At 36.9% G+C, this 16,496-nt stretch overlaps 1 protein-coding gene across 1 annotated transcript; it reads left to right on the plus strand.

Annotated features, from left to right (window-relative positions):
* Positions 1 to 628: 628 nt before the first annotated feature.
* LOC103458960 (NACHT, LRR and PYD domains-containing protein 4-like) lies at positions 629 to 13,051 on the plus strand. The gene is made up of 8 exons (XM_008400117.2): positions 629 to 744; positions 2,621 to 2,699; positions 3,110 to 3,338; positions 3,891 to 5,685; positions 7,336 to 7,509; positions 8,147 to 8,311; positions 10,320 to 10,366; positions 10,481 to 13,051. Exons 1-8 carry the CDS (start codon positions 629 to 631, stop codon positions 10,999 to 11,001), a joined length of 3,126 nt encoding a protein of 1,041 aa, XP_008398339.2. The 3' UTR covers positions 11,002 to 13,051.
* Positions 13,052 to 16,496: the final 3,445 nt, after the last annotated feature.

Raw genomic sequence — 16,496 nt, forward strand, 5'->3', positions numbered from 1 at the left:
TGGTGTGTGTGTGTGTGTGTGTGTGTGTGTGTGTGTGTGTGTGTGTGTGTGTGTGTGTGTGTGTGCGCAGTGCGTGTAACTTTACATTGATTTTCATTTATTTCTGTAGCCAAACTGTAGTCCTAACCTTAAACATAACCATTACCATACTAACCAAAACTCAGTTCATTCCTTCCTTTCTCCCTCCTTCCCTCATGGGGACCATGCTGTGGTCCCCACAAAGAGAAGTCAGTCTCCACAGCAAAATACATGTTAGGAAAATTATCTCTGCAATGTATGAAATACAAGATCCAGAATGCTTCTTTCAGCTGCCATATTTTAAATTACTTTCACTCAAGACTCTGAACCCAAATTTCCATTCTTTATATTTGTTCATCAAGGTGAATGTTGCATAAAGATAGTCAGTGTATGAAAATTAATAAATATGTGAAACATTTAATTCACCATGCACAGAGAGCTGTTCAGACAGAACAAAAGCTCTGCCTTTTAAAGGGCCTTTAATAACACATTATTGGTATATAGATTTGAACAGATTGGATAGAATTTAAAGGAAAGAATTCCTAGTGTGACTTTTATTGTTTTTGTTGTTTTTATGATTGTTAAACATTTTTTAAAATCTTTTCTTAATATGTTTTTCTCTTTTCATTACAGACCTGAATCTGAATATGGACCTAGTCTCATGTCCATCAAGTCAAAGGATGACGTTATGAATTTTAATTCAGACCCACAGACTCCATTAGAGAGGTGAGCTGCATCTGACTGCTATAACTAAAATATGTCAAGTGAGTCACTGTAAAGGACTTTTCAAAGCAGCGTGTGTTTCTATTTTAATTTTTCTTTTTGTTTGTTTACTTTCCATTTTTGTTTATCCTTGTGTTCATTTATTAAAATTGTGCTATTATTGAATTCATTAGTTTCATATTTCTTTCTTATTTAATTTTCTCCACTTTGTATATTTTTCACCTTTCTTGTTGCCAGCCAGCTTGCTCCCCTTTTCTCATTTCCCTATTTGCCTCTGCCTGCTCTCTTCCCAAGGTGTATTTTCTCACGTCTGATTATTTCTTCTAGTTCCTATGCTGCTCTCTTCCCACTAGCTCTTCAATTATTCTCCATGTTATTTCATGATTATTTGATTATTTGATCTTTTGTTGTCTGTATGGTTTAGCCAGCTGTTCTTTGCCTACTTCTACCAAGTCTTCAATTGTTTGGCAATAAATTCTTTCATCATATTCAATCAAAAATTTAGTCTACATTTTGGTCCAATCTTAAAACCATATCAATTGGCTGATGTTAGATGTGTCTCCCAGCATATTTAAAGAGCAACACAATGAAGATACTAAGCTAAGGAACAGTTAATGTGAAGACAAAAAGTCACAAAATCTGCAAAACAGGATAGGACCCAAAACGTGTAACTTGTGTTACACTCTCCTAAAGTTTTTAGGTGCCCAGTTAAAAGTATAGATGAGAACATTACAGCAAGGTTAGACAACACAATAAAGGAGTTTGTGTAACATACGGAGAAAGTTTTCTTGGAAAGCTAGCCTGCAGTGAAGAACAATAGATGGTTAACATCAGCTTGAGAGGTGCCAAAATAAAAGTTAAGATAGATATGGTGGCTATTGTTACTGCTGTACATTAATAAGATTTGAACACTAGTGCTTTGGAAAATATGTCCAATATGTCCACATATGCAATGGATTCAGACTGCTTCAGATTCCAAAAACAATTTTAATTAAAACCAGATGCAAAATCTTTTTTTCTGAAAGAGACAGATCTCATTGTCACTTATGGGTAAAGTGATAAAATAATTTCAGAACATGAAAAGGTTAAGTATCAATTTGGGGTCACTACCACAAAAAAAAAAGACATTCCTCTCACCCAAAGACCATTCAAACATGGTACTAATTCTCTTCAAAAAACAGCAATGCAAACAGATCTGTATTATTGTAAATTAAATGTAACTCTACACATTCTGCTGTACACTTCAGAATTTATGCTTTGGTTTTTTTATTGTTGAAATAGTTCAAAAATGTAAAAAACCTTTATAAGTCATCTAAACCAAGTTCTTAGCTCTGATGGTAGAGGTCACTGACATTTTGAGCTGTAGATCCTTAGCGTAATTTCTTCAGACACTGAGGTACGAGGAGATTTAAGCCCATTAATGGTGCTGACTCAAATGGTGGAAACTCTGTTGGGGACTTTGATTTGAATAACTTGTCAAGCAAGCTCTGGAAGAGAGTTCAAAGTCTAGCCAACACAGTCCATTTGTGATTTTTTTAAAAAAGTATCTGAAATTTCTCAAACCAAGAATAAAGTAACAGTCAGTGAGGTGTGATAATCAAGAACAAGACATTTTATGACTCAGACTCATATGTTAAGATAACTATTTGGCTGACAGGACTTGAAGACAATACCTTGGAAAAAAATAACTGGGCATGTAAGGTTGAAGTTAAGGTAAACAGAGCTCACTTAAAATATATGTACACCCCATTTGAATGAAAATTACCTGTAGACCTCCTTATATAGTTTACTGTATACTCTGATATGTCTTTGTCAACCTTGTGCTTTTTTCTTTGTGTGGACAGATAGAATGTGTTAATGCTTAGTGATTACTTTGCAGACTGGACCAGCAGAAATCAGAGGACTCCAGCTGTCAACCTGTCCTGCAGGACCAAACAGAGCTTGACCCCATATTTACGGTCTGTGCATGTACATCAGCTTTTTCTTTTTTTCCTTTATTTAACTGAGTAAAACACCATTGAGATCCAGATCTCATTTGTAAGAGGGACCTGGGCAGAAATCTGCTACTTCACAGCTGTTCTAATCATCTTCTTTATCATTCCACCCTGTATGAACCAGTGGATTTTCAGTTTATTTAATCTGAATCTGATATTTGATTTCATGATGTGACATTTAGGGCCTGATCTACAAAGGTTCCAAATCAGAAACAGTAAATTGCAGCATCCCAGTGTTCTGTGCTTTGTCAGCATATGAAGGCATACACGTTAAAATTAGTGGACCTGCAATTATTCTCCTCTGTTTCTCCTGGTTTTCAACTGTTTTTATGCACTCAAACATTTTTAGATGGGCCCTTTGTATTCTTTTTCAGCTGTTGGAAGGACATGTTGTCACATTTGTGAAGAATGAGCTAAAGAAGATCCAGGAGATTCTCAGACACGATCACCCAAAATTATTTGGGACTGAAATTGAGGATGAAAAGCTTTTAGGGCATACGGATGAAGAGCAGAAGAGGAAAAGCAGAGAGGCAATTATGAGGATAACACTGAAATTTCTGAGGGGGCTGAAGCAGCTGGAGCTGGCAAACAGTCTCGAGAGCAGTAAGAAAATGTCTTCAATAATTTAATCTGATGGTGTATCTTGGTATAGATATTCATGTATTTAAATCACAGCTTGGACAATGACAGTAAAGGAGGCACTGGAGTCTTAATAGTCGCAAACAGTCACAGACGTATCAATCCTATGAGTTCTCTGTGTCACCCATAGAAAAACATACTTATTAAATAATCAACATGTGAAGTGTGATTCTCACAACTAGAATTTCTAAGTTTGAAAAATTATATTCCTTCTGAGAAGTTGAGAAAGAAAAATTAGATTGGGCATGAATTGTCTCCAAAATCATAAAATCAGATTAGTTCCATCGCAGTACTTAGAAACAACAGCTGGACAACATGAGTTATGTCTTAAGAGATTGTACAGCAGTCTCTTAAGATTGTGGTTCAATTCCTTACCATATTACACACACAACACATATGAGTGCATGTATTTCATATACACACACACGCACACACACACACAAACACACACAATGTATAAAGAAATTATGTTATGTATACACATAATATATAAGTTTTTCTTGTCATCCCATTCAGAACTTTTTAAAGAGCTTTGTAAACGTAAACTGAAATCATCTCTGAAGAAAAAGTTCCAGTGTCTGTCTGAAGGAATTCCTATGGCAGGGAACCAAACTCCTCTGGATCAGATCTACACTGAGCTCTACATCACAGAGGGAGAGACTGCAGATGTCAATAAAGAACATGAGGTCATACAGATTGAAGCAGCATCCAGGAAACCAGAGAGCCCAGAAACAATCAAACTTGAAGACATCTTTAAACCTCTGCCTGGACAAGATAAAACAAATCGAACAGTGATGACACAGGGAGTGGCTGGCATTGGGAAAACAGTCTTAACTCAAAAGTTCATTCTGGACTGGGCTGAAAAAGAAACCAACCATGATGTTGAGTTCATATTTCCATTCACATTCAGAGAGCTGAATTTGCTAAAAGATAAAAAGTTGAGCCTGGTTGAACTTCTTCATCAATACTTTGCTGAAACCCAAAAAATCCATCAGTTTGAACAGCTCCAGGTTCTGTTCATCCTTGATGGCCTGGATGAGAGTCGACTTCCACTGGACTTTCTCAACAAGGAGATCCTGACTGATGCCACAGAGTCTGCCTCAGTGGATGTTCTGCTAACAAACCTTGTCCGGGGGAAACTGCTTCCTTCAGCCCGCCTCTGGATAACTACAAGACCAGCAGCAGCCAGTCAGATCCCTGCTGAGTGCGTTGGCATGGTAACAGAGGTCAGAGGGTTTACTGACCCACAGAAGGTGGAGTACTTCAAGAAGAAGATCAGAGATGAGGAGAAGGCCAGCAGGATCATCTCCCATATTGAGGGATCACGGACCCTCCACATCATGTGCCACATCCCAGTCTTCTGCTGGATCACTGCTACAGTTCTGGAGGATATGTTGAAAACTAAAGAGGACGGCAACCTGCCCAAGACCCTGACTGAGATGTATATTCACTTTTTGGTAGTTCAGACTAAAGTTAAGAAAGTTAAGTTTGATGGAGGAGCTGAGACACATTCACATTGGAGTTCAGAGAGCAGAAAAATAATTGAGTCTATGGGAAAACTGGCGTTTGATCAGTTGCAGAACGGAAAATTGATTTTTTATGAGTCAGACCTGACAGAGTCTGGCATCGATATCAGATCAGCCTCAGTGTACTCAGGAGTCTTCACACAGATATTTATAGAGGAGAAAGGACCACACCAGGAAAAGGTTTTCTGCTTTGTTCATCTGAGTGTTCAGGAGTTTTTGGCTGCTCTCTATGTTCATATGACCTTCATCATCTCTGGTGCTAATTTAATCGAGGAGAAACAAAGAAAAAATAAGGCGGCTACTCTACTTAAGAGACAGAAACCAAAATGGCTGCATGAATGTGCAATTGACAAAGCCCTACAGAGTTCAAATGGACATCTAGATTTGTTCCTCCGCTTCCTTCTGGGTCTTTCACTGGAAACCAGTCAAGTTTTCCTCAGAAACCTTCTGCCACAGAACCCAGTCATGAATGCATCTATTAATCATGAAACTGTGCAGTACATTAAGAAGAAGATCAATGACAAATTGTCAACCGAACAAAGCATCAATCTGTTCCACTGTCTGAACGAACTAAATGATCTTTCTCTGGTGAAGGATATCCAGCAGTCCTTGAATTCAGGAAGTCTCTCGACAGATAAACTCACTACTGCTCAGTGGTCAGCGCTGGCTTTCATCTTACTGTCATCAAGCAAATATTTGGATGAGTTTGACCTGAAGAAATACTCAGCCTCAGAAGATGCTCTTCTGAAGCTGCTGCCTGTGGTCAAAGCTTCCAACAAGGCTTTGTAAGTATCCCCACAGTCAAATTCAAATTAACAGTAGGGAAAATTAATTTTTTAGTTCATTTTGATTTTTTCCTCATTTAAATAAATATTAGAAGTACATTAAAAGTGATGTCAAATGTGAATTGGAGAATTCTTTGAATTAATGTAACTTTGTGCTTATTACAGTTGTAGTTAATATTGATACATATTTGAGATGGGATTTTCTTAGTGGAGAAGAACTGGAAGGTGTTGGAATCTGTGGTGTGAAGCACTTTGTACAGCACCCTTGGACTCTAGAATAGTCCATATTTGTCCTGTGAAATAATGAGACACACCTCTCTGTCTGGCAATTCAAGGGACGTCTTATGCAAGGAGAACAAACCTTTGGTGTGAAGGATTATGTGTTTAATGTCATTATCCTCAGGTGTTTGGGTTCCATCTGTGTTTGTACTTTGAGTATTTCGATATTTATTCATGTTCAACTTATTTATTTCTATTTAAGTGGATTCCTTCATATTTAGTTTTTCAGTTATTCTAATATTTCCTTTGATTAATGTTTCACTAACCTCAAATTGAAATCAAACTATTAAACTAAATGAGGGCAGCTATATCAAATTCTATTGTCAAAGACTAGTGTTCTGGCCCAATACACCCAAGTCAAATCCTCTGCATGCAGCCAATTCTACAAAGTCACACTAATTACCTAAAAAATTGGATCAGGTGTGTTTTTAAAATAGACACATCTAAAAGTTGCATAATACCAGTCTTCAAAGACTGTTTTTTATGTATTGTGTTTGGAAAAGACTGAATTTTTGCTGAGCTGAAGAATCATTTAGACTAACTCATAAAATGTAACTGTCTATTTAAAGTTGATAAGATTCTTCAGAGATCCCTGGTCAAAATCAATTAAGTGTTTCTGTTTCAGGCTTTATTAAAAATCCACTTTGAGTTACTTATCCAGAAGTTTTTTTGGTTTGTTTGTTTTTTGTTGTTGTGTTTTGTAGAGCATCATTAAAGTAGCAAAAAATGTTTTTTACTGTATTTGTTAAAACTGTCAACATGTCGGGACACAATGAGACAGATAAACTGTGAACAGATTAAGTTCCTCCACCTCTTTCCTGAGCTACTGTTGCTGCCTGAAGCATGCACATGCATTGGCCCTGGTCAAAAGCAAACAATCAGAGCCAGGAGGAATGTTTAGGTGCTGTTAATCAATCTCATGTATGTGCTGCTAAAGGTGCTTATAGCAGAGGGAAACTGTTTATCCACTGCCATCAATAACCTGAGCATTTATGTCAGACTCTTGTCAGAAAAAAAGCTTTAGCGTAGCAGATCGAGGGGGAGAGTGTGCACGCAAGAGCAATTGATAGTGCGAAGACTCTCCTCCTAGCTCTGATTGGTTGTTTCTGAGGGAGCAGTGAATTTGTGCCGATGACAGCAGGTCCATAGAGAGAAGGCAGATGAGCTCAATTTCACTGATTAGCTGTCTCATACTGTATTGTCACAACATAGTGACATTTTTATCAAACAAGAAAATAAAATACATATTGCTGCTTTAAGAAAGGTTCTAGAAGTAAAAAGACTAAGATCATTTGCATAAAAAATAGAGTTGTTCAGTAATCACATTTTAAAAAAACAAATAAACATCATGTGTTTGTTTTTCTATTTCAGACTGAGTGGCTGTAACCTTTCAGAAAGAAGCTGTGAAGCTCTGTCCTCAGTGCTCAGCTCCCAGTCCTGTGCTTTGAAGGAATTGGACCTGAGTGACAACAACCTGCATGATTCAGGAGTAAAACATCTGTCAGATGGTCTGAAGAGTCCAAACTGCAAACTGGAAATTCTCAGGTTTGAATGAGAACTTTTTTTGTCAAGATCCATTCAATAAATGTTGTTGAAACTATTTTAGTAACTCCATTTCCAAGTGAAACACATTATGAAGACTAATTAGAGAGACCTAGGTTTTAATACATTTATTTCTCTTAACCTGATCATTTCCGGAAGCTAATGAAAACACATTTAATATTAGAATATTACATCAGCCCAATAAAAACACTTTTTTATAAAATAGAAACATTGATGAAAAGTATGTTTAATACTTGCTTAAAGGTTATTTTTCAAAGAGTACTTTTAGTCTGATGAATAAGAGTAATCATTTCAGATTTACTGAATATAACCATGTCTAGCTGAACAACAGTTTAAAATATTAAGCTTTTTAAAAATAAAATGTACCTAGCTCATCAGGTCAAATACTTTTTCACCATGTAGATGAAGTACAGAAAGATTCAAAGGAGGAAAATTACATAGTCCAAAATCAAATCCATCTTAACTGGTGATCCAAAAATGATCTATTTATTGCCGTCAGAATTTTTCTTCATCTTAGTTATCTTCCCTCGTGTATTTAATTAAAATAGGATCGGTTAATTGAATTGTTGAGTTTCGTATAAACTTTTCAGTCCATGTGTATTCTTTTGTGTGCTTGCAGACTTTCAGGTTGCCTGATCACAGATGAAGGTTGTTCTTCTCTCGCTTTGGCTTTGAGCAATAACCCCTCTCATCTCAAAGAGTTGGACCTGACCTACAATCATCCAAAACCCGCAGGAGTGAATCTTCTGTCAAAATGTAAAAGTAGTACACTAGAAACTATCAGGTATGAGCAATCCTGCTACAGATATATCTGACAGAAGGCATTTCACCACTAGTTGCTTTATACAGGACACCAGTGTCACTTGTCCAATACCTTTGACAAAATCTAAAATTAGCTAGACGTGTTGTGGAAAAAACTATTACCACACACTGTCGTTTATTCATATATTGTGAAAGCTCTGCCAGGCAGAGTCAACACATAGGTTTTAAACCAAGGTAAGGAATCCAAAGCATGTGGTGATACAGTCTGGTTCCCTTGCAGCTGCAGCAAAACAACTCCCAACCTTGTGTGTGTAGCCCAAACAGGTTCTTTTGGTGAGAGTTAACAAGCATTTAATATAATATGATCAGCAGATGTCAATTTATAGTAATGTTCCACCACACATGTCGGTGATTTAAACTTAACATTTATGTTTATGTTTGGGAGATTTAAAATAGAAGCTCTTCAGCGCCAGGGACACTTTATAGGTTTTGTTTTCTACTGTCTCTGCTTTTCATGTCTACACTTCTGATCAAAATTTTAAGACCAGCTGAGAAATGGCAAGAACTTAAATTTTGCACTGTTAAAAGGTTTTAAGCAGAGCTTAAAAATGCAAACAAAAGAAAGGACTGTGAGACCAAAAAATAATTTGAGAAAGCATTTTATTGCAGCTGATCAAAAACTTAATATATTTCCAAAAGAAACACCAAACCCCATGAACTAGAAATAACAGTTTAAATGAGTAGTTGTGCCAATTTCTTCAAAAATTTGTTTCAGCATTTTTGATGGTAGTGTTTCCATTTGGTTAGGGCATTGAGGGCCAGTGTACTGCAACCTTTAGATGTGTCCCTACTTCAACACACCTGAATCAAACAATGAGGTTGCTAGCAGAACTCTGGAGAACTTGACTGCACTTAGGAGGTGATTCAGCTATTTCATTGAAATGTGTTGGACTAGGGAGACGTCTAAGGTTTGCAGGACACCGGCCCTTGAGGACCTGAATTGCCTTCCCTTGGGCTAGGGGGAATGTTGCTCCAAGTGGTGAAGATGGCTTCGTGTACCTGTCTAGAACTGATGGGTGTCCATTTTTGAAAACTTTCTGTGCCATGCAGCCCCAAATGTTCTCGATTGGATTTAGATCAGAGGAACACATTGATCTAATCTGGTGCAGAAGAGTGATGATGTTTCTCTAGACGAATTCCTGTGTCAGGCGGGGCATTGTGAACTGCAGAATTTCTTGCTGAACAACCCAATAATTACCACACATAAGATGGCCTTCATTCATGAGAGATGCCCCTGCAATATCTCTACATAGACAGTTGCAATTTGATGTCTCTGCGCAACCTGAAACTCCATTGTTCCATTAAAGGAAAAAAAAATAGATCATGATGGCACCCCCTCCACTGAATCATGTATAAAACATCTCAGGTGGGATCTCCTTGTCATGCCAGTAACTTTGGAAGTCATCAAGACCATCAAGGTAAATTATTTTCTCACCATACAATAAAACTTTCTTCCACCTTTCAGTGTCCCATGTTTGGTGCTCTCATACAAACTCCAAACAGTAAATTTTGTGCAGTTGAAGGATATGAGGCCTTTGAAGATGTTTGCTGTTCTTAAAACTCTTCCCTCATAGATGCTAACTGATTGTTATGGAACTGTAGTTGGAACCAGTAACAAGCTTAATTTGGATTAAGGATTGTCCTGTGTGGTTCCTCCAGCTTACAACTGGTGAAATGTTTAGAGGTCTACCACTTGACTTTTTTGTTCTGTAATCCTGAGGATCTTTCAAGAAGTTTAAAATGACTGTCTTAATGGGTCCAACCTCAGCAGCGATGGCACGCTGCCGCAGGCCTTGCTTATGGAACTGAATAATCCAACCACGTTCAAAGAGAGAAAGCTTTTTTGACTTTGCCATCAGGAGGTGATGATTGGACTTCAAAGATTATCCATCTAAATATTGTTTTGTTGCTTATTCAGAGACTGGAAAGTCGAAAAACGACTGATGCTCTGACTCTCTTCCTTCTTTCAGGTTGGAGCATGATGAAGCAAAGTGGTTGACACCAGGTCTAAAAAAGTGTAAGTGTGTTTTATTTGTTTCATTAAACCATCTTCAAGCCCATGGCTCATTTGAGTCATCAGAGAATGAATAGATCAATAAACACAGCTAAATTTGTCTGTTCTTTCCATCAGATTCCCATCAACTCATAATCAACACAGAGACTATGAGTAGACTTCTTAAACTAAATGTGAACAAGAAGAAGGTGATCCGTGTGGACAAGGCTCAGACATATCCTTATCATCCAGACAGATTTAGCTGCGCTCAGGTGCTGTGTGCAGATGGCCTAACTGACCGCTGTTACTGGGAAGTTGAATGGATTGGAGAGGTAAATATCTCTTTGAGTTGCAAGGGAATCAGTAGGGGAGAAAGTAATGAACAAGGCTTATTTGGAAAAAACGATCAATCCTGGAGTTTGTACTGCTCAAATGAAAATGGTTACGCTGTGTGGCACAATAACAGTAAAATTTCTATCCCCTCTTCTGTTACAAAGACAGTAGCAGTATTTCTGAACTATCCTGCTGGCATTCTGTCCTTTTACAAAGTCTTCTCTGGTAAACTGATCCATCTCCACACCTTCACTACCACATTCAGAGAAAAACTTTATCCTGGATTTGGACTCTGGTCAGTCAATTCCTCAGTGTTTCTCTGTTGAGTGTCACTACAAGCTTAAATTTAAGGCCAGAACCAATTTAACAATCACATTTTAACAAACTGAAATAAATAATTTGACTGGTTTGTGGGAAATAGAAACAGCAATATTCTATTCCACCATTAAAGAAGATTCTCTTCTCAGTGTTTTTACAGCTCATCAAATGCCCTAATAATCCCAATCATAATCTTGAGGAACTGATATATGTGTTTGTCATGAAGAAAGATGTTGGAAACACACAGGAACGCACAAAGTACACAATATTTTCAATTGTGGAAAGTCAACAGAGAAAACCATACCTATGCTCAGGAAGACCAAAGAAAAACTTTGCATTGAGAGGCCTATGCAAGCATTTGAACCCATGATCTTTTCACAAGAAGATAAAAGGTTGCTTCCTGTACAGAATATATGTTCTGTTATTGGGATTCCTAATAGTATATTTGTTCTTTGTCTGTCTTGACAAAACTAAATTCACAAATGGACCTAGTAAGTTCCTGTGGCGTTAAAACACCAAAGAGCTGCTGTCTTGAAAATGGAGCTGGGTGTTTTACAGGTTGTTTTTGTTCTGATTGAATTCATCTGAATCACCAGATTTTTTATTAGTAAGCCTCTGAATAATTTGAATATATGCAGAGGAGGTTATTCATTTGACGCCTTCTTCCCCAGCTTCAACTAGAGCATTTGAATGTGAACAGCCCCCTCCAAAAATGTTATATTGAAAAGATCTTCCAGTTCCAGTGGTAAATGTTCATTTGAAATTATTGACTTGTGGCAGGGTGTATTTGCATTATGCAATTTTAATGCTATAAGTTAACAATTGTCTCAAAATGACAATATTGCGGGTGTGCTGTGGTGGCACAGGGGTTAAGCACAACCCACATATGGAGGCCTTAGTCCTTGACGTGGCTGTCGCAGGTTTGATTTATGGCCTTGGCAACCTTTGCCTCATGTCTCACATCTCTCACTACCCACTTTCCTGTCAATTAACTATCAAACAAAGGATACTAGAGCCAATGAAACCTTTAAAAAAATGACAATATTGTTTATTGCAATAATTTCTGGGCCCCGCAAAATTTGTAATCTTGACAGGCCTAGATTTGTATTATGTAGTTAGTTTGCTGCATGTCACAAGCTGTTTTGCAAAGAATATCAGACCTGCCATCAGAAAAGATGAAATTATGAAGTCAAGAGTGTTCTCTAGTGCAGTGTTTTCCAACAGTGGTCCTCTAGGCACATGTTTTAGGTATTTCCTTGCTTCAGCCCAGGTGATTTCAATTGGCAGGTGTTTGCTGAACTACAATCAGCTGAATTAAGTGTGTTAAAGCAAATTCTAAAGCATGCAGGGAAGTGTGTCTTGAGAACCAGCGTTTGGGAACACGGCTCTAGTGAACATCAGATATTTGTGCACTGCAGCCAGACTTACCCACAAACCCTTCCTGTTAGACTTTAGGATCATTCTGAAGAACAACTGTAAATAAAATGTTGACCTGGGTGTGTACAAAGAGGATTTGTACACATTTCTTTTTATTTCAGACCTTAAGATTCTGAGAAATGCAATGAAGCTTTTTAATACAGTTCATGAATATTATTCAAACAAGAAGCCCTAATTGACCTTTTTTTCATTAAGTATGTAAACGTTTCAATAACCTTTTATCATTGCAGATTGTTATAGTCACTTTGATATATAAATATGTTCATTAGTTTACATTGTCTGTAAACAGTGTGATATGTTTGTTTTTTGATAAAGCCCCATCAATGTCATTAAAGGTAGTAACAGAGGAATTTATTTTGTTAATTTGAGCATTTCCTCCATCTTTTGGTTTAGCTTGGATAAAAAAAAAAGTTTTAACTTCTTTTTCTCACCAACTCTGGATTCTTGGTTTTTAATTGCACCTACTGGTTTTACTGGTTCTCATACCTGTAAGCAGCTATAGGCCCAAAGCAAAGTTGGAACATAAAAATGTCTCAATTATTCATGATTCATGGGACTCCAAAGAGAGAGAATATGTTTTCTGTTAATTTTGTTGTTTTATTTTGTGCTTTAAGTCTATTGTTGTAGTAAATATTTATTTTTGTAGATCTTATAATAATTTTCTCATTTGGCTATCCATGTTCCATCTCTGCTGATTATCTGATAACCTTGCTGTCATTCCCCGCATGTAATTTTTTTTTTTTACTTTGTCATTTTATTAAATGAATTTCACTTCACTCTGCTTACCTGTTCCTAAATTCATTTAACACATAACCAAAGTGAGACACTGGAAATCTCCTGACTGAAAACGATTGTCAGTTTCTAAAGGCTTCAAAATGTCTACCTCTCTGGTAACTTTAGAGGAGATCATTTCCTATAAAACATTCAAATGTATAGCAGAGAATAAAACAACTCCAGTAATGCATCTGTGTGTTTTAAATTATAGAAACTCTTGGTTGTGTCTTACAGTTTTCAGACTCAGCAGGGATTGTTGATGTCACCCAATCAGATTAACCATTTTGTTCCTTCTTTAATTATTGGTGGCAAGAGACAAAGAGCTCCAAAATTAAGCCAAACTCCAGATTTTACTGCAGTTCCACATATCCCCACCAGGGGACAGCATCAAACTCAAAGAGGTCTGACACCTAAGTAAATAGATTTATTTTTGACTGAAGGTTTCCTCAAACAGGCTGAATTAAATAAACAGCAAAATGTAAAATAAGTCATAAAACTCAAGTGTCTGAGTAAATATGGAAGGTTGTTTCACTCTGATAAAAAAAAGTCGCATTAAAATAAGGTAGTATCTGCATACTGAAGAAGAAAAAATTAATTCAAAACAATCAATTTATACCCAAACAGCAAAATGCTGCATGACAGAAATGTTTAGATACAAAATACTTCCTGAAGCTACTGATTGTGTGCAGGAATCAGACAAAAATGAAGGTAGAGGTGGGTATCTCAAGTGACACTGTTTAATAAAAATAAGAATAAAAGACGTCTTTCTGCTGCTAATGTCCGTCTCCGAAAAAATTTATATTATGTAGTTGATGCAAACATTCAATAAATGTTCATACTCAAACAACAACTGTTTTTGATCAGGAGCTCTAAAGATTAAAATGTCTGATATCAGAACATTTGTTGTTTTGCAGCATATTGGTAAAAACTGACAGCTCAGAGGAAACTCTCTGCTTCTTTGGCAAACCCTGAGCTCCAGATGGCAGCGCAGCTCAGTTGGATCGGCTCAGAGTAGAGGAGGGGCAACCAGAACCCGATCATAATCACACAGACACTATATGATATCGCCACTTCACATTTCCTGAAAAACCAAAACATAAAGTTTCATATTAAATATAAAGAGAAGTCACTGTCTTCTATATGTTTTCTTCCACTAAGAATTTGCAAAAGATTTTCAATCTTTATCTCACAGATGGGGGTCTAGAGATCGTCCAAAGATGCTGTGTTTGTATCACACTAGTGTGTTAAAGTAAAAAACAGTTGATTTAAGTGTCTAGCAGTAAATGTTGCAGTACAATTTTCAAACTTTCAACCCAGATTTAACTTAATCTTAGAGCTCCACATTTTGTGAAAAATCAGTTTCCAAAAATTTCAGATTGATTGATTGAAGCACATAAAGTTTCACTTTTATTAAGAATAGTTATTGTGCAATATTTCATGTTTTATTTGTTTTTAATTAGTTCATAAGGAAATAGATGAGTGTAATTAAAAATATTTATTCTTCACCCTAGTTGGGACTATCTCCAATAATCCTTCACTTTCAGTTAAAGAGTTATAATTACTCCTGAAACAAGTCTATTGTCTAAGTCTGTTGTGTCCTCTAAGATATTAGGAGAAATGACCTTTTTGGGACACTGTCAGTGGTGAGAGTGATGGCATTCTGTATTTATTAAAACAAATTAAAGTAGAGATAAACTGTGTTTCTGTTCCAGGACTCTTCAAAACTATAAACAAAGCCTGAGGTTCAGAACCACTTCCTGGACTTCCTGGTCTGTCTGTGACCTCAGTTTAACCAGAACAACTCAACATAAATCAAACTAAATCACAGTTTAATGATGAATAAATGCAGTATATTATTTATACTGTATCCTTGTTTCAGTTCAACATGTGGTTCAACAGCTTCTTTAGCTGCTCCTAAAATGTTATATATAAAATTTAATGCCTCCTTCTGTCATTTCTGAGGTTTTATTAGTCAGCACAGGGCTGTCAGAGAACACCTGATCTGACACCAGGGGTCCAACTCACCACAGCTCTGACCCGACCCAGAGTTCACTGATCAGAGTGGGAAATTCAGGAATGTAACAACAAAGCTGTAAGTCCTGCTGCTGTTGACCTTCATCAGCCCTCATCTTTATCAGATGGTTCCCAAATGAAGATGTTTGTTGAATCTCTGTTGTGTTGTAGACTTTTACACATAATCAGGTTCTGCTAAGCAGTAATTCAGAGGTTACTCAGCTGAAGCGTAGCTACTGTGGGGTTATAAAGCAAATAATGCAGTTTGATTTTTGCTTGAAGGTCCAGCTGAGAGCTTAAAGGTCAATAAGAACATCTGATCTCTCCGTACATGATAAACCTTCATCTGCTTAAAATGGCAGCTTTTACAAGACTTGGTGTTCTTGATTTAATGTACTTACTGTTTGCCTTCTTTCTGTTATCTAAAATAAATGGAAAATGTTTCTTTGTCAATAGTTGGTACATAGAAATTAAACATATGTAACATCATGTGAATACCGTAAAAATCTGTCCCATCAGCCTGACAGTCTGAGATTGCCCTCTAGTGGAAAGCAGCAGAAGTGCATCACTGCAAAGTGTTTAGTTTATTTAGTTGAGTTTTGAATGAAAGTTTATGAAAGGTATGAGCGTGGCCGTCACAGAGACCAAGACAAATACATTTTGAACCTTCCCCACCTTTATTGTGATCAAAAAATTGTATAACAACATAATTTTTTAAAGCTATATAAAGGGATTATTTAGCAGAATAAGTATGTATATCTTTTCATAAATGTGAATGTGTGTTTGGAATTAACTGGCACATTCAACTTTATGTCCTAAAGGAGTGATTGCACATCTTCCTTTGTAAGATGCATTTTATAAACACCAAACAAAGCTTAGTTGTTACAGAAGGGCATTTTCTGACATTTTCTTAGTCACATCTCACATCTTGGTACACAGAGAGATTCCACCAAACAGATCTCACTGTCACGTAGTATCAGACAGGAGGATGATACAAACAATTTCCAAAGCTTCAGATCTACCATGGAACAGCAAAGAATACCATGAAGAAGTGGAGAAACATTTGTACAACACTGCCAAGACTTTTCCCTCCACAATGGATTCAAATCTGTAAAGTATATAAAGGACTATGTTCAACCACAACCCTGAAATCTGACAGATTTGGAGCATTTTTGAAAAGAACATTGGGAAATCATTGCCACTACCCACTTCATGAAGAAGACAATGTTGTATTTCAAAAGGCCTTCTGCACTTCAATCAGAAAAACAACTTTGGGAAT

Source organism: Poecilia reticulata, linkage group LG22 (genome assembly GCF_000633615.1).
Source record: "Poecilia reticulata strain Guanapo linkage group LG22, Guppy_female_1.0+MT, whole genome shotgun sequence".
NCBI lineage: Eukaryota > Metazoa > Chordata > Actinopteri > Cyprinodontiformes > Poeciliidae > Poecilia > Poecilia reticulata.

Coding starts and splice junctions, on each gene's coding strand:
- LOC103458960 (XM_008400117.2), top strand. CDS start 629: ATGTTTTTCTCTTTTCATTACAGACCTGAATCTGAATATGGACCTAGT. Junction 5,686..7,335: donor AAAGCTTCCAACAAGGCTTT/GTAAGTATCCCC, acceptor TTTCTATTTCAG/ACTGAGTGGCTGTAACCTTT. Junction 7,510..8,146: donor TGCAAACTGGAAATTCTCAG/GTTTGAATGAGA, acceptor GTGTGCTTGCAG/ACTTTCAGGTTGCCTGATCA.